Source organism: Lonchura striata, chromosome 2 (genome assembly GCF_050655825.1).
Source record: "Lonchura striata isolate lonStrDom1 chromosome 2, ASM5065582v1, whole genome shotgun sequence".
Taxonomy (NCBI): domain Eukaryota; kingdom Metazoa; phylum Chordata; class Aves; order Passeriformes; family Estrildidae; genus Lonchura; species Lonchura striata.
Genome location: NC_140704.1, coordinates 62,558,256 through 62,582,585, shown reverse-complemented (window position 1 = coordinate 62,582,585; position 24,330 = coordinate 62,558,256). Strand labels below are relative to the sequence as shown.

The 24,330-nt window shown below is 42.2% G+C and overlaps 1 protein-coding gene across 2 annotated transcripts in view; it reads left to right on the top strand.

The window, feature by feature from the left end:
• SLC22A23 (solute carrier family 22 member 23) overlaps nucleotides 1–24,330 on the top strand; it is a 104,219-nt gene that overhangs the window by 56,536 nt on the left and 23,353 nt on the right. For both annotated transcript variants that reach the window (XM_021544785.4, XM_021544784.4), the window contains exons 4-5: nucleotides 16,286–16,454; nucleotides 21,737–21,864. In XM_021544785.4, the coding sequence (XP_021400460.2) occupies nucleotides 16,286–16,454; nucleotides 21,737–21,864 (297 nt within the window). The remainder of the gene's footprint in view (nucleotides 1–16,285; nucleotides 16,455–21,736; nucleotides 21,865–24,330) is intronic.

Here is a 24,330-nt window from a genome sequence, read left to right as displayed (position 1 = left end):
TGACAAGGAATGTGGTGAGGATCGTATTTCATGAACATTAGTGTCTCCTGTGCTGTGCCTGTGGTGCTTTGGTGACAAACATCATTCCCCATGGCTGCACAACCAGCAGTCGTTCTGACATAACAGCTTGCTGTTGAGACAGTAGTGACATGTGGTGTGGCAGAGTTAGCCCCAAATCTGGGCTTTTGTTTTCCTCTTTATATTTAGAGAAGGTGCCTCTGGTTGCTGCCGTCCCTGCTCCCACTCTTGTGATGTGCTCTGCTCCCCACATGGCCTCCACCATCACCGTGGTGTCAAAGCTGCCCCAAGATCTGGGGCAGGGATGAGAGCCCTGAGTGGGCTGGCATCTGTGCAAATACCCAAAAACTCCTGTGCTAGAGGATTGCTGCTCATTGCACCATGGCCATGCATGGCTTCTTCCAGGCAACCTGTGGCCAGATCTAGTGTGCACAATGTGTTGTTCTCAGATACATGCATTTGCAGAAAGATCTGCCACCCCCTTGCTGGAGACTGCCCACTCCCGCTCTTACTTATCACTGCTTAAAGCTTGCAGTAGTTTTTTGTTTGTTTTTATTAAGAAAAGACAGCAACAAAAACAACTAAACAAAAATCTCTCTTTAATGCCAAAACAATCTTCTGTTCTCACTGCAAAAAAAAAAAAAAATTTGAAAGAGCAGAGAAGTTCACTTATATGGAAGAACTGCAGTCCATTTTCCAGTAAAGGGGATCAAATAGTCTGAGTGTCCCCGTAGCAAACAGCACCATGATAATTGCACCCCAGAGAATTTTGCAGTTAGCTGTTCAGACATGTTTTTGATTAATACGATATCTTAGTTTTGTTTGATTCACAATGAAATCATGTCTCAAATATTGCCTGTTGCTCTCAACTTCTACCCATCTGAACTTTAGAAAACTTGCTTAAGCTGTTGTGGGGCTCGACTTGTGAATCTTTAGGAGACTGGATATTTTCAATTACCTGGTTTTTGGAGAGTGCAGTATAAGTCAGCTGCATTCTGATGCTTACTGATACTGAAGCTTGTGTAGTTTCCCCTTCTTCTGAAGTGTTATAAATTGTTTCCAAAATCCATGGGCTAGTTGTAGTTGTCCTACTTGAGTCAAAATGTCAGGACATTTCCCTCAGCCCACCACCTTTCTGGCAAGTTGTGAAAAAGAAACCCAGACTGCTTCATAGAGAAGGTTTGTTACAAGCCACATTCATGCCTAGGTAAATTCACCATCTTATTGCAGATAATGGGTTTTTTTCTTTTTTTTTCCCCTCTCTTTTAGTGTTTTTTCTTTGTTTGTTTGTTTTGAGGTTTTTGGGGGTTTTTTGTTGTTGTTTTTTTTCTGGTTTCTAATTTGCTGCCTTTCTGAGCTGGAAAGAAACTATTGCAGTGGATTTGTACAAAGCTGCTCTACCCTGTCCCAGGAGCTGGCAAAAAGGCTGATACATATTTTGAGAGTCGGTAGTTTTTGTGTTAGGCTCCTTTGGTGATACAAGGTAGGTAGTGGAAGTGTGGATAAATATTGACTGCATATGCTGCAGCACATAGTCATTAAGTGGTTTATGTGTGAAACCATGGAAGGAAGGGGTTGGAACAGAGACACTTTCTCCTGTTTGATGTGAAATACCTGGTGGTGAGAGATATAATCAGGAGTAACATGTTCTTAGGGTGGCTGGATATACACTGTATTCTTGTTTTAATTAAGCCTTGTCTGTTGCACTTGGTGATACTTGCAGTGGTACAAATATCTGTTTGGCTCTTTTAACATTCAGCATGTTTTGTTGAAGCAGAAATAGTGTGGTCAGTGACTAAGTGGAAGCATAACTGGAGCATTGGGTCCAGGTCCTTGTTTCACAGGCTGCAGGAGTGGTTTTAATGTAAGACTTCTCCTGGGCATAGTTTCATTTGCTGAAAATGTTTGCAGATGCTGTGATCCGGGTCTTTCAATATCAAAAATCTTGCCCAAAGTTATTTTTATGGAGCTCATCCTGATGTTAGCCAGTTAGGTGTCTTGTTGCCTCATGTTTTGTTTTTGTCATTAAAAAAAATATATTCAGATATCTTTATAATTACAAATTCCTATCTGCCTCTGAAATAAATTGTGCCTCTTTGAATGTTTCTAGAAGGTTAATGAATAATTGACTGCTGAGTAAAAGGGAAGATCCTTTTAACAGGAAATTGAATCTTGTGTGATGTATGAAAATTAATAGTTAGGCTTAGATCTTTAAATGTGATATAAATATTTTTAATATTTAGACAAGAAGATGTCCTTATTAGCAACAATTTCAAACATTTTTATTTATTTTGCATGCCTCTCAATGAATTCAGTTTCCCAAAAAATGAAACTTAGTTTGTGTATTTAGGACCTGTACTTGAATGCAAGGACATTTGTTACATTATTTGTGATTAGGAGAGGGAGAGCAAGTCTGGGTTTGGGTTTTTTTTTTTACTTCCTTAGCATTTTTTCCCTCTTTGTTATGCTTGTGCAGGCATTTGTTCAAATTGAAAAGTCAGCTCTGAGTCTTTGTACCTTCTAGGAAGGAAGAGCGTGCAATGATTTTTAAAATAGAAAATATTTTACATCTGTTGCTTTTATAGTTGGTTTTATATGTTAGCTACTGATAAGCCAGTAATAAATCAGTGCAAGCCCTGCACGCCTACACTTTTCCTTCTTTGAACACAGCTTGGATATTTTTTGCTCCCTGCTCTCCTCTGTGTGGTGAACTGCACAGGGAGTTTTCCTGTGTTGCAGAAGGATTTGGAAATGAAGTTGCTGCCACGCTTCAGATCTTAATCTTCCTTGCTGTTTGCAGATGATACTTTGCCAGTCAGCTGGGTCAATATTAAACCAAGCTATGCTGCCTAAAACCCATTGGTGCCTCCAATTTCTCATATCTGGAGTTCCAAAATTGGCTATAAATTGAGTTCCCTTAAAGAGAGCAAGGCCACAAGTGACAAGGCTCAGCCATCTCCAGCCTGCCAGTGAACTGCGCTGCCAGCCTGGGGCAAGGCAGGGGTTGATCATTTGCTTTGTTCCATTTTTGTTTATCAGTGTTTGCCTTTTCCTTTTAGGGGCTTGCATATCACTTTCTGCCAGTCATGAGTGAATATATTAATGTGGTTAAGTTCTCCCTCGGTGGTGGTGGTAATGTTGTTATTATAGTGATGTGTTGTCCTCAATGCTACACCCCCTAAAAATTTAGTATTTTGTTTCAGCTTTGATTTCTGTTTAAGTGATTATCCAGAAACATTGTTGGTGATACCAGACAGCAATGGAGATTGCTGACAGCCTGACAGTAAACTAGTTCAGAAATTCTGTCTTTCAACTCCTCAGCCCTTCTGTATCCATTTGTTTCCTTTTCAAAGGTGGTCTGCCTTTTAGTTGACTTTATTTTAATCAAATGCATGTGCGTACAAGGCTGTGATGTGGATGTTATTTATAGTCCCATAGCAGTCAGGTGCAAAGTGATCTGAGCAACAGCTCCTGGTCAGGTTAAAAGAAAAACCTCCCCAGGGTGAAGGTTATGCAAATAACTTAACTCTATGTAGACAAAGATGCGGTAGTGTGATGTCTGGATTTTGGGGTGAGGGAAATTCATTACTGGTAGCGAAACTGTTGGAGGCTGGTTGTGTGTTGTTGGAGTAGTCATCCTCTGTATTTACTGGCACTTTACCCTCTGGCAGTGAATGCTGGAAAATACAAGCAGGGAGATGAGGGCAGGGGAGTGAGCTCTACTGTGTGACAGCACATCCTGGTGCCCTGGGAGCTGACAGTCTCTTGCTGCAGAGTGAAACAGAGCAAAAGCTAATTAGCTGCTTTGCAATTCTTTTTTTCATGAAAAGGTGATATTTTATTTCACCACCAGTGCACTGGCTCTGTGCAATGGGTGCAAGAGTCAGAGCGAGCAAAATAACAGGACCCATCCCTGCTTGCTGCTCTGGGATAAGGTAGCACCTGTGCCCTCTCCCAGCACTGTGCTGAGATAGGATACAAAGCTGGGCAGGTTCTGTGTGCTATTTGTGATTTCTGATGCAGGTATCTGGCACCTCACTCATCTGGAGCAAGTCAGGGTGTTATATCACCCAGCCTTTGTGAATGCCTGACATTTCCTCTCCTTTGGACAAGAACTGGAAAGGAAGTTGGTTTATTTAGAAAAGGGTGGGTTTTTTTGTTTACTTATGTCTATTCATACTTCTGGTAGAAAAAATATTTGTGCTTCTGTGTGAAACATCTGGCTAAATTATAAATGTGAGGAAGTGGCTGAAGAAATGGCTCAACTGAATTGTTATTTATTTGTTAATTTTATAGCTCTAATTTCTAAACTCTTTATTTCATTGTGGCATAGCCAAATATAGCCTCATATTGCTGTTAAAATAAGCAAATAGTGATAATAACAGAAGGCTCCATTCTTAAAACCCTGAGCTTAAATCTGGTGTTCTGCATTGAGGCAGGCAACGCTGAAGGAATGTGGATCCTGGTGCAAAGCCCTCAGGAGCCACCTGGAGCAGACCAAGTGCTCAGTGGTTCCAGCCTGAATTCCAAGTTTTCCAGTTCCTCTGACTGTGGCCCTCTTTTTAGATGAGAAAACAGTAATTAAACCTTCCCTGTGTCTGGGAATATCCATGCAAGTGGACAGGGATGTGTAAAGAGACCTTCTTACTGTCCAGTGCTGGACAGCCTGTGCAGCAGCTTTCTCTAAGGGTCTGGAGAAATTCTAATTTTGATTAGAAACATCACTCAGCAAGATGGGAGAGCAGTTTTTGTCTTCTCTGCTTCTGTGAAATTAATGTTCACTTACATTTGTATATGTTTATTTTTTCAAATTACATGTTTGACTTTGTTTCAACAAAAACAGATCTTTAAGATTTAGTTATGCTTACTTCCCATGTAACTCAGAATACCTTTTGGATATAGTTCTTTAGCTGCTAGCTTGGTAAAATCTGAATATAATCTACAAGGTGGTTTTCCTAATTGGACTGTGCAACTTGTTAGATAAGTTGTAGCCTGAAATCAGTTCCTCCTTCTTCCCACAAGTGTTGGAGAAAGTAGTTTGTAAGCCTGTGGTGTGAATGGTCTGGCAAAGGGCTCTGGCCTCCTTTCCTGAGGATGCTTTGCCCTTGAGCCATTTGCCTGGTGCTGCTCTGGAGTCCTGGAGAGTGTTTCCTGTTCTATTGAATGTGTGGTTACATGATCTGGGAAATATTCAAGCCCCTAAGACATTCCTGTGTTGTTTCTGCCAGGAGGAGCACATAGCCACAGCGTGCTCAGGTTTGCTGTGTGCCTGCAGGTACAGGGACCTGCCCTGGGAGGTGGTGGTGTCTGAACCCTACATGGGGGTGCTGAGGATCCACTGTCACACCAGGAAAGGCAGGATCATCCACAAAGGCTTTTTCCCTCCCATGGCAGCATTTTTCTCATAGATAGGAATTCTCATGTGGAAAATTCTTATGTGGAATTCTCCACGTTCCTTTATGTGGTTGAATACGGTTAGGAAGCAAACTGGTGTTTGAGTTGAAAATTGTATCTCATCTCCTGTACTTTTCCAGTTCAGTCCTTTTTTATTCCTTTGATGGCTCTGCAAGAAGATACAAAGGAAAATTTAGAAACAGTAACTGAATTATTTCTGTTGTGTCAAGCAATGGAATGATTTATTCAAAGATGAATGTGGGAAGAAAATCTGATATGGTGAGCCAGGGGCACTCCTTTTGTTAGTTATCTCTCTCCCCTCCCATGACCATAATCTTCTTTCTTTCAGTTTTCTCTTGCTACAAAAGCATGGTAAATATAGGAGGTTTTTTTTTAAGTACCCGAAAATGTTCCCTTAGCAGGGATGATCTAACACCACACACGATGCAACCCTTGCATAGGAAGATGTACATGTACAGCATGTAAGATTCATGTTGCCATTTATGTACTATAAGCAATCAAAATATTGATGAGCAAATAAAAATAATGGAGAAACTGCTTGCAGTGTGCATTCATTTTCAAAGTCAGTAGCACAACTCAGTGCAGAGAGAATCTCCCTAAGATCCTCTGACCTTAAGAATACAGCTTGACAGTCCTTAGGCAAGGTGAAGTCTATGCCATGCTCTGCTGGGTGGTCTCCTAGACAGCATTACCCCTACACACAGCTCTTATCTTTGGCTTTGTACCGCCACAGGAACAGCACAGCCAAAGAGCTTGCATTTGAAACAGAAAATCACACAGAGAATTAGCTAGGTGCTGCTTAGAGAAGGTTAAGAGTCATTCATTTCTCAAGGTATGGGTATGGGTATATATCTTCACAATTTTAGCCGTAGCTGTGATGTGTACAAAGTCTGCTGTTGTTGTAATTGAAACAAGTGAAATCCTCTTCCATGAATTGCAGCTGGATTCTTTCCAAGGAGCTTGGTTTCCTTTTAATGTTGGGCTATTAATTAGCTCAGCATTCATTCTAGTTTTATTTGGAACAACTCAGCAAGTGTTGCCATATTTGAACTCTTCTGTAAGTGGCAGGAGTTTTTTTGAAAGAGGTCTTTCACCACAGAAAAGCGAACATATCCAGGGGAGGATGGCTTCTACTCAGGAAGATCCATCTATTCCCAGCCTACTTGCCAGCTTTTATGGAAGGAAGATGTGAAGAAACATTGTCTTTCTCTTTTCCAAAGTTATTGCAAAGCAACAGGAGGCTTTCCATCCATTCAGCAAAAACATTTATTTCTTACCCCAGTATATTACTATTTGAAACTGATGAAGCTATATATTCATCTTGGCTGTGAGAAACTCTCAAACTCACATATTTTTTGGGGTTGATTCTGGATAAACTTTGAATTCCAGTGGATGTTTCTGGGTGGTCTGGTTTGCTATTGCACAGACATCCTTAGCACAGCAGTTTACATGCAAATATGAGATGCTGGAGGAGATGCTGGAGGCATTTTAATGCCAATTCCCTTTTAATTGTTCTTCACTGTCTAATGAGGTTTTACCAAATCAAAGAATTCTGGTACTTGACAGGAAAAAAGCTTTCACAAAAGCTTGTGTCTGGTATTTTTAAAGATAGCAAGGAAGAAAATTAAGGAATATTTAAGCTTTGGCAATTCTGAGGTCATTTTATGCCATTTATGACAACAGAACAGTGAGGGATGTGCTCACCTCTGTGTGTGTGCACCTGCAGGTACTAACCTGCTGAGTTCCCCTTGGCTAGAAGAGATGTGCTTGCAGAGGGCTGGAAAGGGAATGCTCTTTCCGTGACAAGTTTTGTGCACTGTCACAGAGCCCATTAGATCACACTCTTCACTGCAGAACTGCCCACAAACCAGCCACAAGCAGACCCCACCTACAGAGCACTCCGTGTGCACAGAGTGGTGGAAAGTGTTCTCTACAGCACAGAGATCATACATTTAATATAAGGAATAAAAGCCTGTAACCAGATACTGAATACTTGATTTTGAATTAAAAATAGAATTTTCATTGCTTCAGGAAGCAGGTTTTCTCCCAAGGCTGGATGTCATATCTTTTTCACTTTAAAATCAATTGACCAAAAGGAAATCTTCAGTGTTCTTTCCCCCGTTTTTCCCTAGAATACATTTTTTCTTTCCTTACAGGAATGTTTCTTGGAAGATAAAACCTCATTAGGAAATGGAAGAGGAAAAACAGTATCTGTACTGCTTCTAACTGTGCACCATCTGCTATTGTATCAGGAGAAGTTTTCTCACCATCTATGCATTACCATAGCCTCATTTTTCTTTTTGTATCCTCATGGGCTTAAAATTAGAGGCGATCTGACCAGGGGCTGTCCTGCCTTTTCTTATTTAGGCACAGTGGTTGTGTGCAGTGTTTGGAGTGGTTCTCTCCTGTTGCGTGGGTGTCCCAGTTCTGTCTGCCTGTCTGTGCCTTCCTCAGACTTGTGTCTGGGTTAATGCTGAACCCTGGAGACAGAGAATTATTAATGCAAAAGTCACCCCTTAGTCTGAGTGGCACCTCCTTCTCCAGCAAATGTATGTGTTGCTTAAAGCATCCAAAATACAGCATCTCATTGGCTCTGCATCCCTGCAGCTCCCCTTTCACAGTGTTCATTAAATATCTATCCAGAGTGCGTGGCATAAATCTTTAAAAATGAGGCTGCCCTGGGGGCCAAGTGTGTTGACAGCCTTTCACAAAGAGGCTCACTAATTGCTTTTGATTAAATCGCCTGCACTTCTGCTGGCCCTCGCTGCGTGCTGTCAGCCGGCGCTGCCGTGTTCCAGGCTCTCTCCGACTGGGGATGCCACCTGAGCAACTCAGCTCCTCTGAGATGGGATGGGTTATTCAGGGCATCACCCTAGTTTCCACTGATTGCTTCTGACATCACAGGGGGGATCAGGGGAGGAGAAGGAACTAGGGGATTTTGCCTTTACAGTTATATCGGCGTGTATATATACACATATCCATAAATACGTGTGTAAGTTTATATATATGCACATGTGTATGGGGTTACAATTGTATTTATGAGAGTTTAATAAACAGCACCCAATGTTTGCTAAGACTCTGTATGTAGTCCCCTTCAGGGCTTGTTATAAAGTTGACACAAGTGAAAGGAGCAAGATGCTTTCCAGGGGTTGTGCCTCTGGATGCGAGGTGCTTCAGACAAGCTGTCTCATTTTGATCTGAGGGAGGGGGTGCAGAGTAGGCAAAGCTTTATTATGACCTAAAAAGTACCAAGTACATTTCTTAATCTTCCACTTAGTTTTCTTCCATTCTGGTCCTTCCTGTTTGATAAGCTAGGCTGCAACCAACTGAAGTCTCCCATTGTCAAATTCTTGTTAGCAATGTGCAGTTCTGCTGACAGTGTGCTCAAATCCAGGGCTCAGTGCATCTATTCACTCATCCAACAGCACGACAGTAATGGTGAAAAAATCCTCCTTAGAGGAGCACGTCATGTGGGATCAGTGCTTGCAGAGAGGGGCTGCCTTGCTGTCTCAGTGAGCTGGGAAGCGTTTAATAGACTTGAAACAAGGTGTTATGCTGTTATTTCTTTGTTCCTGCTTCTTTGAGGACCATCATCCATCTGCAGGTTGCAAACTGAGCTTTTGAAACAGCTGCTGTTGGAATATTGTTTGCCAGTTGATAAATTAGGAGAAGTGCAGATTTCCAGCTATTGAATTTCTTCTCTGTTCTTATTTTAAGTAGCTACAATATTGTTAAAAATTCACTAACAAATACAGATACAGATCCCTTTCAACTAAAGCATCAAAGTAAATGAGCTCCTCTGATACATCTCACATCAGTTTTTGTTTCAGCTCCTCTCATATGCACTCCTGTCAAAAAGATGTCAATAATGATTTAGATCCTGCTTAGAGAAAAGGCACCAGCTGTTGTGAACAGCAGAGGTGTTAGGTTTGCAAAGCATTGCTGTGACCAATTGTGCATTTCCTTTAGGGAAAGACGCCTTTTTGGAACAAGAAAGAGTCCCATATATTTCTGTGCAAGCTCAGTTTTTTGCAGAAATAATCAAATATTTATATGGGTTTGGAGAGTATCTTAAGAGGGTAGAAAATTTTAGACTGGAGGTGGGAGAGATTTTTTATTTTTATAGATGGCAGTTAACATACATAAAAACATATGTCATGGTAAGGCTTTTAAATCACTTTTTAATTGCATTTAAATTAAGCCATCTTTATACTGAAATTAGCGTGTTCTCTATGTACCCATTTCTCATGCTCTTTGTCACTGCTGTTTAGGTTTCCAGGGGCTTTCTCCTTGTGTTGTTTCAGAATGCTGTTATTCACATCCAGGAACTGTCACCAAAAGTCAGTGTTGGCTGGGAGCTGCAGAGATGCTGCTGCTGCTTTCCTCTGGAAGTAGGATAGATGGCAACTGCGGCACCTCAAATGTGATTTAACGTTTCTTTGGGTTTATTGCTTTGTATATGGCAGGCAGCATGGTGTATTAAAGGTTTCTTATGCAGTCAGCCATCTGTTTTGTAAGATGCTGTTTGTCTTATGCAATGTAAAACTCGGCAAATACAGATGCCATGGGATGAACGGAGGAATGACACGTGCTTCTTTCTCTGCCACCGATTACTCCCTGGGCGACAGCTTGCATCCAGGGCGTGGTTGCAGGCATCTCTGCATCCCACACACTGGTCAGGCAGCTTCTGCTCAGGGTCTCCTGTCCCTGGAGGAGCCAAGGTCAGCCCTGCTTTTCTGCATATACGTTGTGCCCGGGAAGTCCACAGCTCCTGCGGCCGTGTTAGTGAGGATTGAGTAAACACCCTGCATCGAATCTAACCTGGCTCTGTGCTTGTGGTCCAAACCCTCACCTGTGGGTAGCTACAGACTGTCTGCAACTCAGAGGAGTGCTTGCTCCTCCTAAAATACCCTGATGCAGTTGAGCAGTACCAGGCCTGAAATAGGGATGGTGTGTTACTCATCTGTGCCTTACAGGAGCAAGACAGGCATGTGGAAAGTAAAGAGTGAGATGATTGCACCTTGTGTTTTAGTTGGATTTTGCATGAGAGGTGTAGCTATATTTACTTATTTCTTGCTCTGCCTCTCTGTGAGGCTCCACAGTATGGAGGTAAGGGTATGTTGATTGGCATCAGTTTTGGCACTATCCTGGTCTTTGTATACCAGATGGTCATCTGAATTAATTTTGATAAGAAATAATTCTGTTCTTATTAGATATTTCCCTATCAAGAGAGCTCCATGCAGTAGATCCAGGCAATCTATTGAGGTCAGAAATTAAATGTGTTGCTGCACATCTGGTGAGGTGTCGTGCTGGCTGCCTGCCTGCCCTGGTGCCAGCCTGATGGCTCCGTCAGCTCAGCTTATGTCAGTGCTTAGGCGACTGATTTGACACATATTAAATGTGTTAATTAAATGGTGGACTAGCATCTGTTTAAAAGAACTCTCACCAAATTGATGATGTGTAGAAAAGTACCTCTGAAGGACCACCTGTGTCACTTCACAGGTGTATTTTAGAGTAACTTCTGTCCTGATGTACTGTTAGGGGAAAATAATACTATTACTCAGCCATTGGAGGCTCAGTCTGTTGCTGTTCTCTTTTCTTGGCAGTGGATTGGATTTCTCCAGAGAGGAAATTAGATTTTTCCTTCCCTTTCACTCTGTCTCTGTCCTGTGCTTACATCAATTGGTGGTTGTCTGTGCACTGCAGTGTGTGTGATAACCTTTACTTCTACAAGTTACTTCATTTGCTGTTCCCTAATAAACTGTATTTACACGTGATGCTTCTTTCCTTCTGGTGACAGCAAAGGCAATCAAGATAATGTGCTCCAGGAGTGAGTGTTGGCTTAGCCTGGGCCATTTCAGCCAGGGCTGAATCAGAAGTATGCTGAGAGATGAGAAATGTACGTAGCCCATGGGTAGGGCTTGCAGCTCTTAGAAATTTGTGTCTAGCAACCAAAGGGAAATTTGTGTATATAAGCAGATATGCTGGATTTTATTTTCCTGTTCCCCTAGCAGCCAGCTGCAAACTTGTCTTGGAGTTATTGATAGTTTTTGCTGCAATTTTATCTGGTCAGCTAGCCAAAAGCTAGTATGGAGGCCATGTTATTCTAGGAGTATCCAGTGAGACAATTTGTTTACAGCAGAGGGCAAATCCCACAGAGAGTGTTGGAGGAAGATAAGGTTCCAGAGGTTTGAGAGAGCTTGGTGGGAATTAGGAAACACAGCAGCAGCAAGGACAGGGTCACCTCCCAGCAGTCTTCAAGATCACTGTGACAGAGGTGGCAGAGCTCATCGTGCCAAAAGGATGACCTCAGGGAGCACGGAGGTGGTGGGACGTGCTGGAGGTGCTGAACAGCTTGGGAAACTAAATACTATTCAAGGTTTTTTTCTTTCCTTTTGTGGTCTGATGAAAAGCAGAGTCCAAATGCAAAATTCTTTCTCAAAGTCACATCCTGCACTTGACTTTTGGCTGAGCAGAGCAAATGCTGGGGCTGAGGCAAACACAGTTTTGGTGCTGTAGGCTATTACTGCCACTGGGAATTTCTAGTGTCCCACATTTACACCTAAAGCTATGTTGCCAGAGAATTCTTCTCAAATTGAGTGTTTTTTACTTGTGTCTCATTTTTTTTCCTTCCTTTTGAAGCAGAAGAACATCTCAGAAGGGTGCTAAGATGGAAGGAATTGGGAGTATTGGGTATGCAGTAATATGAGGGAAACTGACAGAAGCTGGGGAATTTTGTTTGTTTTTTTGGGTTTTTTTTTTTTTTTTTTTTTTTAGTATAATGTGAATCTAGAATCAGACTGTCTCCTTGGGGATTTTTTCAGTGTGAATGCTGTTGGCCAGCAGATGCTTTGACTTGACCATTTTCTCCAAGGGATACTCCTATATAATTACAGTTTTGGTGGAATCTGGAAGCCACCAGATGGAAACTGGGCAGGAAGAGAACCCTGGAAAGGCACAAAAAGCTGCTACCTTGTGGTTTCAGATGGAGCTACAGCTCCATCTGAAACCACAAGGTAGCAGCTTTTTGGGCTGCAGAACAAGAATTGCTTTGTGTTTTGGGTCTGGAGATGGGTGAGTGAATGGTGGAGAGTTGTTCAAGCAGTGCAGTGTTGCCTTTTTTCCCTCCTGATATCTATTTGCAAATGACTTAACTTCTCTATTTTTTTTAAATAAAAGTATTTGCCTTTCATCCTTGTGCAAACATTCTGAGAATAAATGTCAGCCTTCTAAGAAAAACGAGAGGGTTTCTGAAATCTGAAACAGATTGTTACCAGTGTGCAAGTGTGAGATCGAGTGAGAAAGGACAGGATGTGGCTCTTAGTACCTCCATGGGAGTGACAGCTTGCCTGGTGGAATTTGGAGGAGGTGGGCTATGCAGGGCCATACTCTGTGGCTACAGAGCTGATGTTAACCCAGTAATACTGCAGTTCTTCCCAGTGTTCTGTCTGTATGTTCATAGACTGCTCCTTCCACAGCTGCAGGTGGAGAGGATGGGAGAGAAAAACCAGTTGGAAAGGGAAGAGGAAATCATTTCAGATTGTCAGGCTGTGGCATACTTATGGTGATTTTATCTCACTTTCCCATTTTCTTTGCAGAAGAGGTTGCCTGAAAAACTGTTGTAAAGGATACCAGCCCAGTTTGTCCATCCCAGTGCCACGGAGAGAAGCTGTTAGCAAAGACATTTTGCCCTTTGTAGTGTAAAGACTTGTACCTCTTGTCACCAATATCTGTTGCATTTGCATAGGTTAAGCTGTTGTCTGACCTGCGGTTTGACCATGCTTCTCTCTGCCGGTGCCCAGGTCAGTGACCTCCTGCACAAGGCAGTGGGGCGGAGCCCCCAGGGTGCTGCAGAGCTTCTTCAGTAGCTCCCTCACTCACACCCCAGCAAACCTGAGTGTTCGTGGGCATAGCACCTCTGGCCCCAGGAGCCAGTTTCCACATTTCCCAGCCAGAGGTGCAAGAATGCTGTGCAGCGAGTCTCATGTGTTCAGTGCCCTGCGTCTGGTTTGCCTGTGGGACCCAGGTCTGGATCACACTTGTGGCAAGACAGCTGCCCTCAGGCTGGGAGCAGTTTCACCTTAGGGATTGTCTAGGTCCAGCTTGTTTGCCCCCTGTTGCTGAGTGCCCATTGGCAGGGAGAGAGTCTGTCCCATGTGGCCTGAGCATGCCTGATCTCACTGCCTGTAGGATGGCTTTGCTTGCATTTGCCCATATGATCACTTATCTGGGTCTTAGGGAAATCAGGTCTCTGATGTGGATCTGCTGTTCTGACCGAGCTGCATAGAGTAGGAATGCTCAGCAAGAAAGCCAAATCCTTCATATGCATATCTCCTTGCCCACACAAAATTTTTCAAGTAGAGCAAATGGATGTATCTGGGAGTTTTTGGTATTGATGATAATTTCTGTGGTTAGTGTGTATGATGGGGGTTTGCTCCATGCTCCACAAATTAATTGAGATGGAAACTTTTCCATTGATTCGGGGATCTGGAGCTTGCTTGCTCGATTTGCCATGGGTGGGTAAAGCTGATCTCAGTCTTGTAGTGATTTTATCTGAGTCAGTATTTTTGTCATGTGAGCTGGGTGGAAATTGCTGCAGCCACAGAGTCCTCATGCCTGGGTACATCGAGGCCCCAGTGTGAGCATCAGCTGGGTGCCTTTCCTGCTGCTAGGGCAAGGCTGCTGTGAAGGGTGGCTTTGCTGCAGAGGTGATAAGGGTTGACAGATAGATGCTTGCTGAAAACGGCAGTGCTGAATCTTTTATCATATAAAACTGAAGCCAAATATGTTGGAAAGTCAGTAGGCTGTCCTAATATGTAAAGCATTTCAACAGAGATGTGGTATTTCATATGCTACTGGTGTTGCTTGAGAGTCACACTCACCCAGATAGAGCAGAGATTATTTTCTTGTCATCTCCAGCTTTCGTAGAGGAAAGGGCAGAAACTGATCATATGCATGTGATAATCCAGAGAAGAAAATAAATGCTAAACAATCTCTGAAGCTATTTCCTTTCTATACAATGAATAACTGCTGCATGTAGAGTTTTTTACTGTGCACCAGTGACTTAATAAAATATACTTTTATTGTTTGGTCACTGCTTCCTGACTTTATATAGAAGTTGATATCTCGCTTATTTTTCTTTTTACCTGATACTAACCTGAGCAATGCAATTGAAATGCTAACGCATATCTAATGCAGACTTCCTGTTTCTATAGCAACAAAACTCGACCTTGTACTTAATAAAGGAATATTGGAGTGTGAGTTACTTTAAGGTTTCAAAAACAAACAGAAGCACTTTATATTTGGAGATTAGAGAAATAAAACGGAAGTGACCTCTTTCCATAGAACAACAAAAATTTCCTAGGCTTGGGATACTTCATTAGTAAGAATGAAACCATATTAATGTCATAAGGAGCTCTGTGTTTTAATCTTTTTTACCAAATTAAAATGTAAAAGCCTTTTATAGTATGTGAGAGTCTTTGAGAGCTTTTTTTCTCCCTTTCATTTCCAAAGCTGCTATGTTTGTGGTCAGGCTAATGAAAATTTGGGCTGCCTGACAACAGATATTGTTTCCTTTTGTATTGGCAAAAATCCATTGGTAGTTTTTGTATTGGCTGAAAAGAAAGGGAACAAAATATGTGGTGTTTAATCCTACATTTGATCTACAAGCTAATTCCTGGTCTGTTAGTTTAAATTTGTGTTACAGTGATAAATGCAAACTGCAGGTTAGAGAGTGAATGAAGGAGCAACTGTCATCTCTTCCTATTTTCTTATACCTTTTCACTTAAAATTTTAATAAACATTAAATTCTAATTTAAAACCACCATAGGAAATACCCCATAGAAAGGCAACAATGCTGATGGCAACATATCACTAATATTTACAGGCCTCTTTCTGTATCAACATTCCAATAAGTGCTACACAACATTTGTGGCAGGTTTATTGAGCTAAATTATTAGTCTGTGCAAGTGAATGTGGGCAAATGGGAAATATGATATAGAGGTTTCTATTACAATCTTACTGGAGAAAAAAATTTCCGCAAGCCAGTCCCATTTTTGTGGTTGCTATTTCTTCTGTGACTTTTAAACATTTTGTTATTTGGCTGTGATTCTGATAAATTCATCTTCTGACTGAATAAAGTTAGCTAGAATTCAGGGTTTAAAGAAACATTTGATCTCGTGAACTGTGTTTTATCTACTCGCTTGCCACAAGACAGCTGAGACAATCAAAGATATCAGTGGTGATGGTAAATTGCCCCACAGCAAAAGGAAGGGTAGGATAAGACAGATGGGAAGTTGGCCTCTTTGAAAGTTGATCAAGATCAGCTATTGGGAAAAGCAAACCCAGAAACAGCACACTCGGCAAAATCCAGCTTGGAATTGTCTGAGTCAGAGCATATTAAAGTGTGGGCAGGTGGCATCCTGGGTGCCTGCATCCTGCTGAGATCTGTGCTCTTCCACCTCCCATCAAATTGTTTGGAAAGGCAGATGGTGTCTCTGAGAAATGTGAAAAGCCATGACCCAAGATCTTTAGTTTGTGTTTAACTATGCATTCCCTTTTAAAAATAAACACCTTATTGTTAGGTAAAATGCTTCTCTGCCTTAGGCAGAGACTGAAGGAAATCTGGCAATGAGGATACAGCAGGTGTATGGAAGTTGCAATGTTTGCACCACAGACAGCTGTTAATGGGCTTTCCTAGAGCCCAAATATGGGAGGAAGCAAAATTTATTTGATTCAGAAAACGCTTTGATCAAAGTTCCTGAAGGTCATGAACTCCCTTAAAGTTTCCTAGAGATACTCTGGGGGTGTCTTTGCTGCTGGGGGCTGATTGTCTGTGTACTCTGTGTTTCAGGGATAGAGCTCTGTCCTCCCGGGCACCGGTTCATGATCACCATGGTGGCGAGCTTCATCGAGATGGCGGGGCAGTTCCTCATGCCCGGGCTGGCTGCCCTCTGCAGGGACTGGCAGGTCCTCCAGGCAGTCATCATCTGTCCCTTCCTGCTGATGCTGTTCTACTGGGTGTAAGTATTTCTTCCTCTTACATGTTGGATTTGAGAGATGCTGCACTGTCAGGAACTGTGTGTGCTTCACAATACATATGAGCCTTGCCCTTTGTTCTTCCATTCACCTTGTGCAAAGCTTGACTTTGAAATAAAAAAGAATAACTTTATAATCTGCTGTAGCATGCACATATGCTACACCCTGCAACATGGTGGGCACTTGGGAGACAGTCGCCTTCCACTGAGGTGAAGTTGCACCTTTTGATTATTCTGGCTCTTGTGTCCCCTTTAAAGACTAAAATAGTTCTTCTTGAGAGGATGCATCCCAGTCTAGCTGTTACAAATAACATCTGTCAGCCGTGGAACAAGCACACTTGGATATTTTGTATGTGTGAGGTAGTTCAGCCCTGAACTAGACTTGATTTTGCCCAAATTAGCACATGCTATGCTGAAGTCTGGGTGGCTGGTCTGTGCCAGGCAGTGCCTCGGGATTGTTCCTACAAGGAACTCCCCACTCCCCACCGGTCCCGCTCCTCTCTGCCTGTGGCACTGTGGTGTTGGTACGGCTGTCCTGAGAGGTAGGATGGCTTTCACCTTGGGAATAGTGCCAGGTCCATATCCACCATGACTTTTTAAACATTCCAAAAAATCTTTCTTTGTTGTTCTGTCTTAATAGTGACACGCAGTGGCGGCATAAGACAACAGAGGTTTATGAGAGAAGTGTTGTACAAAATCATAACAATAAGAACACTAACAAGTCTAAAATATTTCATCATTTTACACTGAGAAAAATGAGGAAAAAGACCACTTCTCTGTGCAGGACCAAGCTTGTTATGTACCATGGCGAGCTAGGCTGCTAGTTGTAATGCCTGGCCAGTTACAATATGTAAAAACTTGTTACAGTGTATTTTTGTATTAACTTCTTACAGACTCCTCCTGTGTTGATGGTGGTAGCCAACAGTGGGGATTTCACTGCTTATTCCCAAGGTAGACATGCCTCAGCATGGGCAAAATGTGCACTCAGGAGAGTTAAAAGTCCCTTGCAAGATAATGACAGCAGGGGTGGGGGGTTACCCCTGTATTCCAACATACAACATTTAAATAGCTGTCATCTTGACAGTGTTAATCTTGATGAATAATGAAGAGTTAATCTATGATGCTGTTCTTTTCTCCCCTGCCTGCTGTATGTTATACACATGCTGGTCTGCTCCAAAGCTTCATGTAGTAATGCCCACCAACTGGAATATCTGATATTCACCACTAGATAAAACACAATACCAAACAGAATATTTACAGACATTTGTGTCCAAAAGTATGGTACAGTAGTATGGAGATGCCTAATGAACATGGGGGATGGCATGGAGAACAGACATCCCTCAGCAGTCTTCTGGAGGCCACACATCTTTCAGGTAGTTTTGGCAGGGTCTCACACATGTTGAGAGGTCATTCCTGAGTGACATTGAAAGGGATAGGAAATGGTAAAAATTATTCTGTAGTCTGCAAGACCTCTGTGGCTTTTTAGCTGGGCAGGGCAGGCAAACGAAGCAAATAAGTCCCCTTTATATATGGTGGAGCATAGCAGCTTGATAAGTAGTGGTGATAGCCAGAGGATGAGGATTTGCGTTGCTCAGGGTTTTTGCATTTGCAGAAATGAACCTTGGTTGGGATGCCTCTTTAATTATATTGTCAGTACAGTATGTACTTTTCTCTTTGGCTTTCTGCTTCCATCTGTTGCATATTCTCTGGGAAGCGTTACCGTTTTATTACCTCCTTCTTTCTTTCCTTCCAAATGGAACGTGGACCCACAGCATGTGTTACAGATAAAGGAGGAAAACTAACTGATTGGTAATAAAAGAAGAACTAGAAAACTGCACTGCTTGCTAAGTCCCCATCATGTACCCAAAGCAGTGAGTCAACAGATGCTGCAAATAGCCCCTGCACTGCCTCCTCCTTCCTCTGTACTCTCTTTACTTCCATCTCCTGCTGTGAGAGTGCTGTTTGCCCCTCCAGGCTGGGGCTTAGCCCTCTTCCCACCTATGGTTTTGCTCTTCTGTCAGCCACATGCACATGGCTATCCAGTCCCCAGGAGGTGCATGGCTGAGTGGATTGGGAAGCTGGGCATGGATGGGGGGAAAGGGAGAGGCAGCAAATTTGTCTAGGAGGGATGGGTAGATGGGCTTGGATACAAAAGTATGGAGCAGATACCCCTAGGAGCCTACTGGGCTCTTAGGTCATTCTGGAAGGGCAGAAAGGCAACCATGTAAGTCAGAAATGGGCACATGGGTTTGTAACAGGTATATAAAGACAATGTAATAGAAGCTAAACTCCTTTTAATTGTGTGTGTGTATTACAGCCATAAGGGAAGGGGAACTTTAGTTATACAGGCCTTGAACAAAGGAAGCTCCAGACAGGATGAGGCCATGAATGTCAGTAAAGGTATCAATAACTTGAAATAAACTCCTGCTTCGTTCTAACCAAAACTGAAGAAATGGGAAGAGGTGGCTGGTTCTTTTCTGGTGCTTTTAGATAGGATTTACTCGCACCAGGACACAAAGTTGCAATAACTGTGCTTGGTGACCTGAGGCAGACCCCTAATTGACAGCACATTACAGCCTTTCCATGGGCATCCATTTTCCATTCATCTGCACAGAATCACAGCTCTCCTTCCAGCTACATGTGGTACCTTCCTGGTTTTTATCAAGGATTCTTCTCTCCTCTTAGGATTTCTCAAACTTAAGAGCTTTTTCCCCCAGTGTGCCTTCCATTCATCGTCCTCTCCTCTCCTCACCTCAAGCAGCAGCAGCTGTGGAACAGGAGATGAAAGTTTAACCCTACCCCACCCCCTGTTCTTTCCTTGACAGTGAAAGCATGGCCCTTTCCTTCCTGATGGAGGAGGTACCAGACTATCAGCCAGCTATGCAAGGAAAATATTTGAAACTAAAAGTTGGCAGGAAGGAGTGAATGCACTGGCTGTGGTTCACCAGGGATAAACTGTCTGCACACCTTGGAGCAGGAACACTGAGGGAGCTTGGTGTATTGCTCTAAGGGAGACAGGAAACAAAGGATGGAGCGGCATAGAAGGGTTGTGGTCATGCTCTGTTTAAAACAATGCAGCTCATGCGAACTGTAAGCCAAAGGAATGACCCAAAAGGTGACCAAAAGCTGAACCTTGTGACATTAGCTCAAAAATATGTATCGCTTTTCACACACCCCCATATGCTAATGACGGAAGTCACCCAAATTCCAGCCTAAACATGAAATGACATCACCTGTAACTGTACCTTTTCTCTTCCCTCAAAGAAAACATTATAAATGTAGCTTAATTGAGGAAAGAGGACAGAAGAGGCTTCATCTTTGTATCCTAGGACTGTCAAAAGTCTATACCTATCTCCTCTCTCACCACGTGTTGTATAAGACTCAAAAACTCAGCAATACCAAGGTGCTTCCTCAGGAAATTCAAAAAGCAAGCTTGTGTTTGTAGTCATACTTTTAGTGCTACTTAGTCATCTCACAATTTAATGCATTTGTCAATGGCTGTATTATTCATACTTTTAAGTATTATTGGTGTGTGCTTTCTTAGACTGTATTTATCACCAGCAACCCAAGAACTTGCATTCCTTTTGCTCAGTTAAGTGGCACTTCTGCATCTGGTCATGAGATTTGTTGAACGTGACTGGACTTCTACTCTGGCCGTGAGAGTCTATTGGGTGCAACCAGACTTAGTGCATCACACTGTTTGAGGATTTGTGACTATGGGAGTTCTTATTGAATGTGACTGGACTGATAACCTGGACTCAAGGCAGCACACAGATTTTTAAGTGTCCCTAAGGAACCTCTTGCTGCTCACACTGAGTGATGGAGCACCTGAAAGCATGAAGCACCTAGGCTTCAGCACTTCCAGTCTGAGAAACCTGCAGGACTCAGGAGATAAGAAACATGTTTGTCCCCAGCCTGTGATGCCCATCCTCATGGCTCCTTTCCTTTCACTACGTGTGGGTTGTCATCACAGGACTTGTTGTTCAGAACCTGTAAGCAGACTGTTGAAAATCTAAAACTTATCAGCTGGTGGCTGAGGCTGTACCCTCACCAGGGCCAAGCATGCAAAGGTTTTGCATTCAAAAAATTCTTAGTGCTTTAAAAAAATGCTTTTTCATTATAAGACTTTCTACTGGAAGATGTGCCAAATTATCTGTGCAGTGTGAGGGGTAGTAAATAAGCTGTCAAGATGAATGGCTGTAATCATAGTTGTTATATATTTTTATTGGCTGATATCATTTAGATTGCAGTCTGCCTGATTTCCCTCTTTTTTATTTCTTCTTCCAAAAATACTTTCTCTGTCTCAGTTGGAGGCTTTGCTAAGGTGTCTTCCAAATCGTATCAGCCCTAAGAGATAGTATGATAATGGTGCAGTTGACTGCTTAGAAGGACAAGAACTGGGCAGCATCCGCAGCAAAGATCAACGCTTTGTGAAGGAAATTTGAGAGTTTAGTATGTATTTGAAGTTAAAAGTATTTGTTAAATTTGTTTTCAGTAAGGTCTTTTAGAAGAGTAGTAAAAACAAGGTCTTAACATGAAAAAAAAATAGAGATGTGAAAGTTTTCATGTCTATATAAGTATGGGAAGTTTTGGGGGTTTGTTCTAAGAGCTATGCATTTCTTTTGTATTAAAATTAACTCATTTGGGGAAAAAAAAAGGGAAAGTGACCATTTATGCTCATTAATCTGGTTAATATCAGCACTTGAAAGAAACAATTGGATGGAAAATTGACTTTTTTAACTGCATGCATGTATATGTTTTTAAGGCAACTAAAAAATATTATCTTTAGTCAGGGAAGCTTATCATACCAAGAAGCAATTCTTCTCTTTCCTCTGTCTTTAAAAGAGAACCCAGATTACTTCTGTCAGCTGTTTCCTTTCTTTGGTCTGAATTACCATGTGTGATCTGCTCATCTCATTCACTCCTTCCTTGGCATCAAATGTCTATTGCAGACAGCACTGCCTCTCCCTCTAATTTCTTTCAAGTTATATTAATGGACAGAGCACCTGTAATATATTATAAAATTCCAATATGCCCTATTTCCATATAATAGGATACTTGCACTATGATTTGCGAATCAGGGTAAAAGAAAATACCATAAATTTGCACAATCTGAATCTGTTTTCCCTCTTTTTTGTTTCATAAGTTATTCTTCTGTATTTTGAATTACATAGCTTCTGAGTGGTTAAATGAGCAGCTAAAACTCTACCAGTTCATCCTCTGACAGAAAATTGGAAGCAGCCCTAACCTGTTTTCCCTCTTTAAAGTATTTTCCCAGAGTCTCTTCGGTGGTTGATGGCTACACAACAGTTTGAGGCATCCAAGGAACTGATCCTTCAGTTCACGCACAAGAACAGGATGAACACAGAAAGTGACATCAAAGGAGTGGTGCCTGGTGAGTTGGACAGACAACTGTAAATCCCCCAGTTCTTCTCTAAAAGGCTGCACGTGGCATTGCTGCCCAGAATTAAGTTATCTAGTTATTGCCTGTAAATCATCTCATTCATTCATTCATTCATTCATTCATTCATTCATTCTGCTCTGGAAAATCCATTCCAAACTCCAGCATTGTGTTAAAAACTACATGGCCTGTTGAACAGTCCTAGTAATTATAGTCTTGTCTTGCAGTGCCGTGTGTCTTTAGAGACATCTCTTGAAGAATTTTACCATGGCTACAAGAGTGCGCCTTCAGCTCTGTGTGCCTCTGGAAACTGTGTTTTGAGGAAGCTGCTTGCTGGGATCCTGCCCATCACCCAACACTTACTCTGTTGGTTTGGAGAAGCAGCAGCACTCAAACCTCCTTTTCTAAAGTGCCAGCCCCATAGGAAATTTAAACCACATTAGAATTTCTCTTTAAAGCTTTGCTCCAAGAGCTGTTTTGCTTTTCTCTCCTGCATTGTCTGAGTGATGTTGCTTTAGGGATGGAGGGTTGCTGCAAATGACAGTGGTAGGGTGCAGTTTTTGCTTGAGAGTCTGAAGTATCAATTCCTAGATTTACTGATGCTTTTAGAAAGAGCTGGCTTCCCTCATCACCAAAATTGTCACTGAAATAGCCAAGATCCTCTCTTGCAGATTGCTGTACAGAAGAGACTGCGTGTGTGTATGTGTGTTTGTCTAATTAGAACAAAGGCAAAGAGCTTCTGGATCCTTATCTCCCCAGTGCACCTGTCAGATTTGGTTCAGGCTCCACTTTTCCTTCTCACAGGCTTGATTCTGCCCATAAACACCCACTTTGCACTGCCATTTGCAATCTGTATCAGACTACTCACTTGTCAGAAAATGGTGGAAACGTTTCCCTCACTTTTCCAACACTGCCTGCTCTGACCCCAAGGGCTGCAGGGGAACCTCAGCCAGTAGCTCTGCCAGTGGGTAGAAGAGATGCTTCTGTACTTGTCTGATCCTTGTCGAAGGTCTCTGGGGTAACTGTAGTTTCCATCAGTCAACACTGGAACAGACTTAATCCAGGATAGAAAACTGTCACTATTAACATCAGTGCCTAATGAATAAAGCAATCTCCATCACTGAAGGATGGAAAGCCCAGTTCAGGATCTCTGGTATACATACCCAGGTCATTGGTGTGAATTTTGGTGCAGTCAGCACACTGATGTTAATTAGCTGGCTTGTATGTAATTGTGTGTCTGGGGTTACAGTTCCTGGATCTGCATCACACAACATAGTTTTGCAATGTAAATGCCGTTTTTCTGGTAAAGTTTTGGAAAGCATTAGGGGTGTGAGAGCTGTCATTAACCTGTTGATATCCCCCCTACCTCAGTTTTACAGATCTTCCTCAGAATAAATTATAGATCTTGTGAAATGATGGGTCCCTGAGCCAACAATAGGCCTTGGAGTTTCCCAGCCAATTCCTAAATTTGGCTTTTGTCAGTCAGCTTCTTGAATTTGCAGATGAAATAAAATGTTTTTTAGGGGAAAGAAAAAACTAATTACCTGGGTTTCTTTTAAGGAAAATATTAAAGACACAATTGGGTGCTGGAGGGATTTATTTAAGCCATGTATAATGATATTGCCCATGGAGGAATGTTAAATGTCAAATGGCTTTATGACTATTATTTGTGACTGATTACTTTTCTCAGCAGTTTCATGGTAGGAGTACACTCCTGTTTAAGGAGGGGACTCCCTTTCATGTGGAAAAACAGCATTATTTCACCCCTTGATACTGTGGATCCTCTGACTGCAAATACATTTAAATATAGCAGTTGACAGTATAACACCATTTCCAATTCTTAAATGATTCAGAACATGGTCATTTCTGCCTTCTTGTCGATGATGAGATTGTTGGGGATTTTTATTATTTCTTCCCTCATTTTTTATCTTTAAACTCCTTCTGCAGCCCCACACTTGAAGGCTTTTCTGATGCAGCCCTGGAGGGAAACTGTGTTTCTGTAGGAAGAGTAAGAGAGGAGCAGTATCAAAAGAATTCAATAAGATTAACTACAAACTACTGGAGGAAGGACCACCTCTCTCATTCTGGGTGCATGGGGGTGTTGATGGTCTGAGTGAGAACAGGAAAACAGCGGGATTCTTGAATTAAGAACATGATCAAGCTGCAGGCCTTGTATCTTGCAATGGGTCGGGAAGGAGAAGGAACCGTTTCTCTGCTCTTGTGTGCTGTAATAATATGCCCATAGTTGCTCTAGCATGGAATGGGTCAAAACCTGCTACTTGTCTGGGAGAAAGGGTGCCATTGAGCCTGATGTAGATATCCCTTGTTTTCCCTTGATTCCATTGTAGAGCTTTCCTATCTGTGTGTGGGGATTTTTGTTTGTGATTTGTTTTATTCTTTGTTTTCCATCTGAAAGGGCTGGAAACTGTTTTGCTTTAGTTAGGGACCATTGTGTTGCTG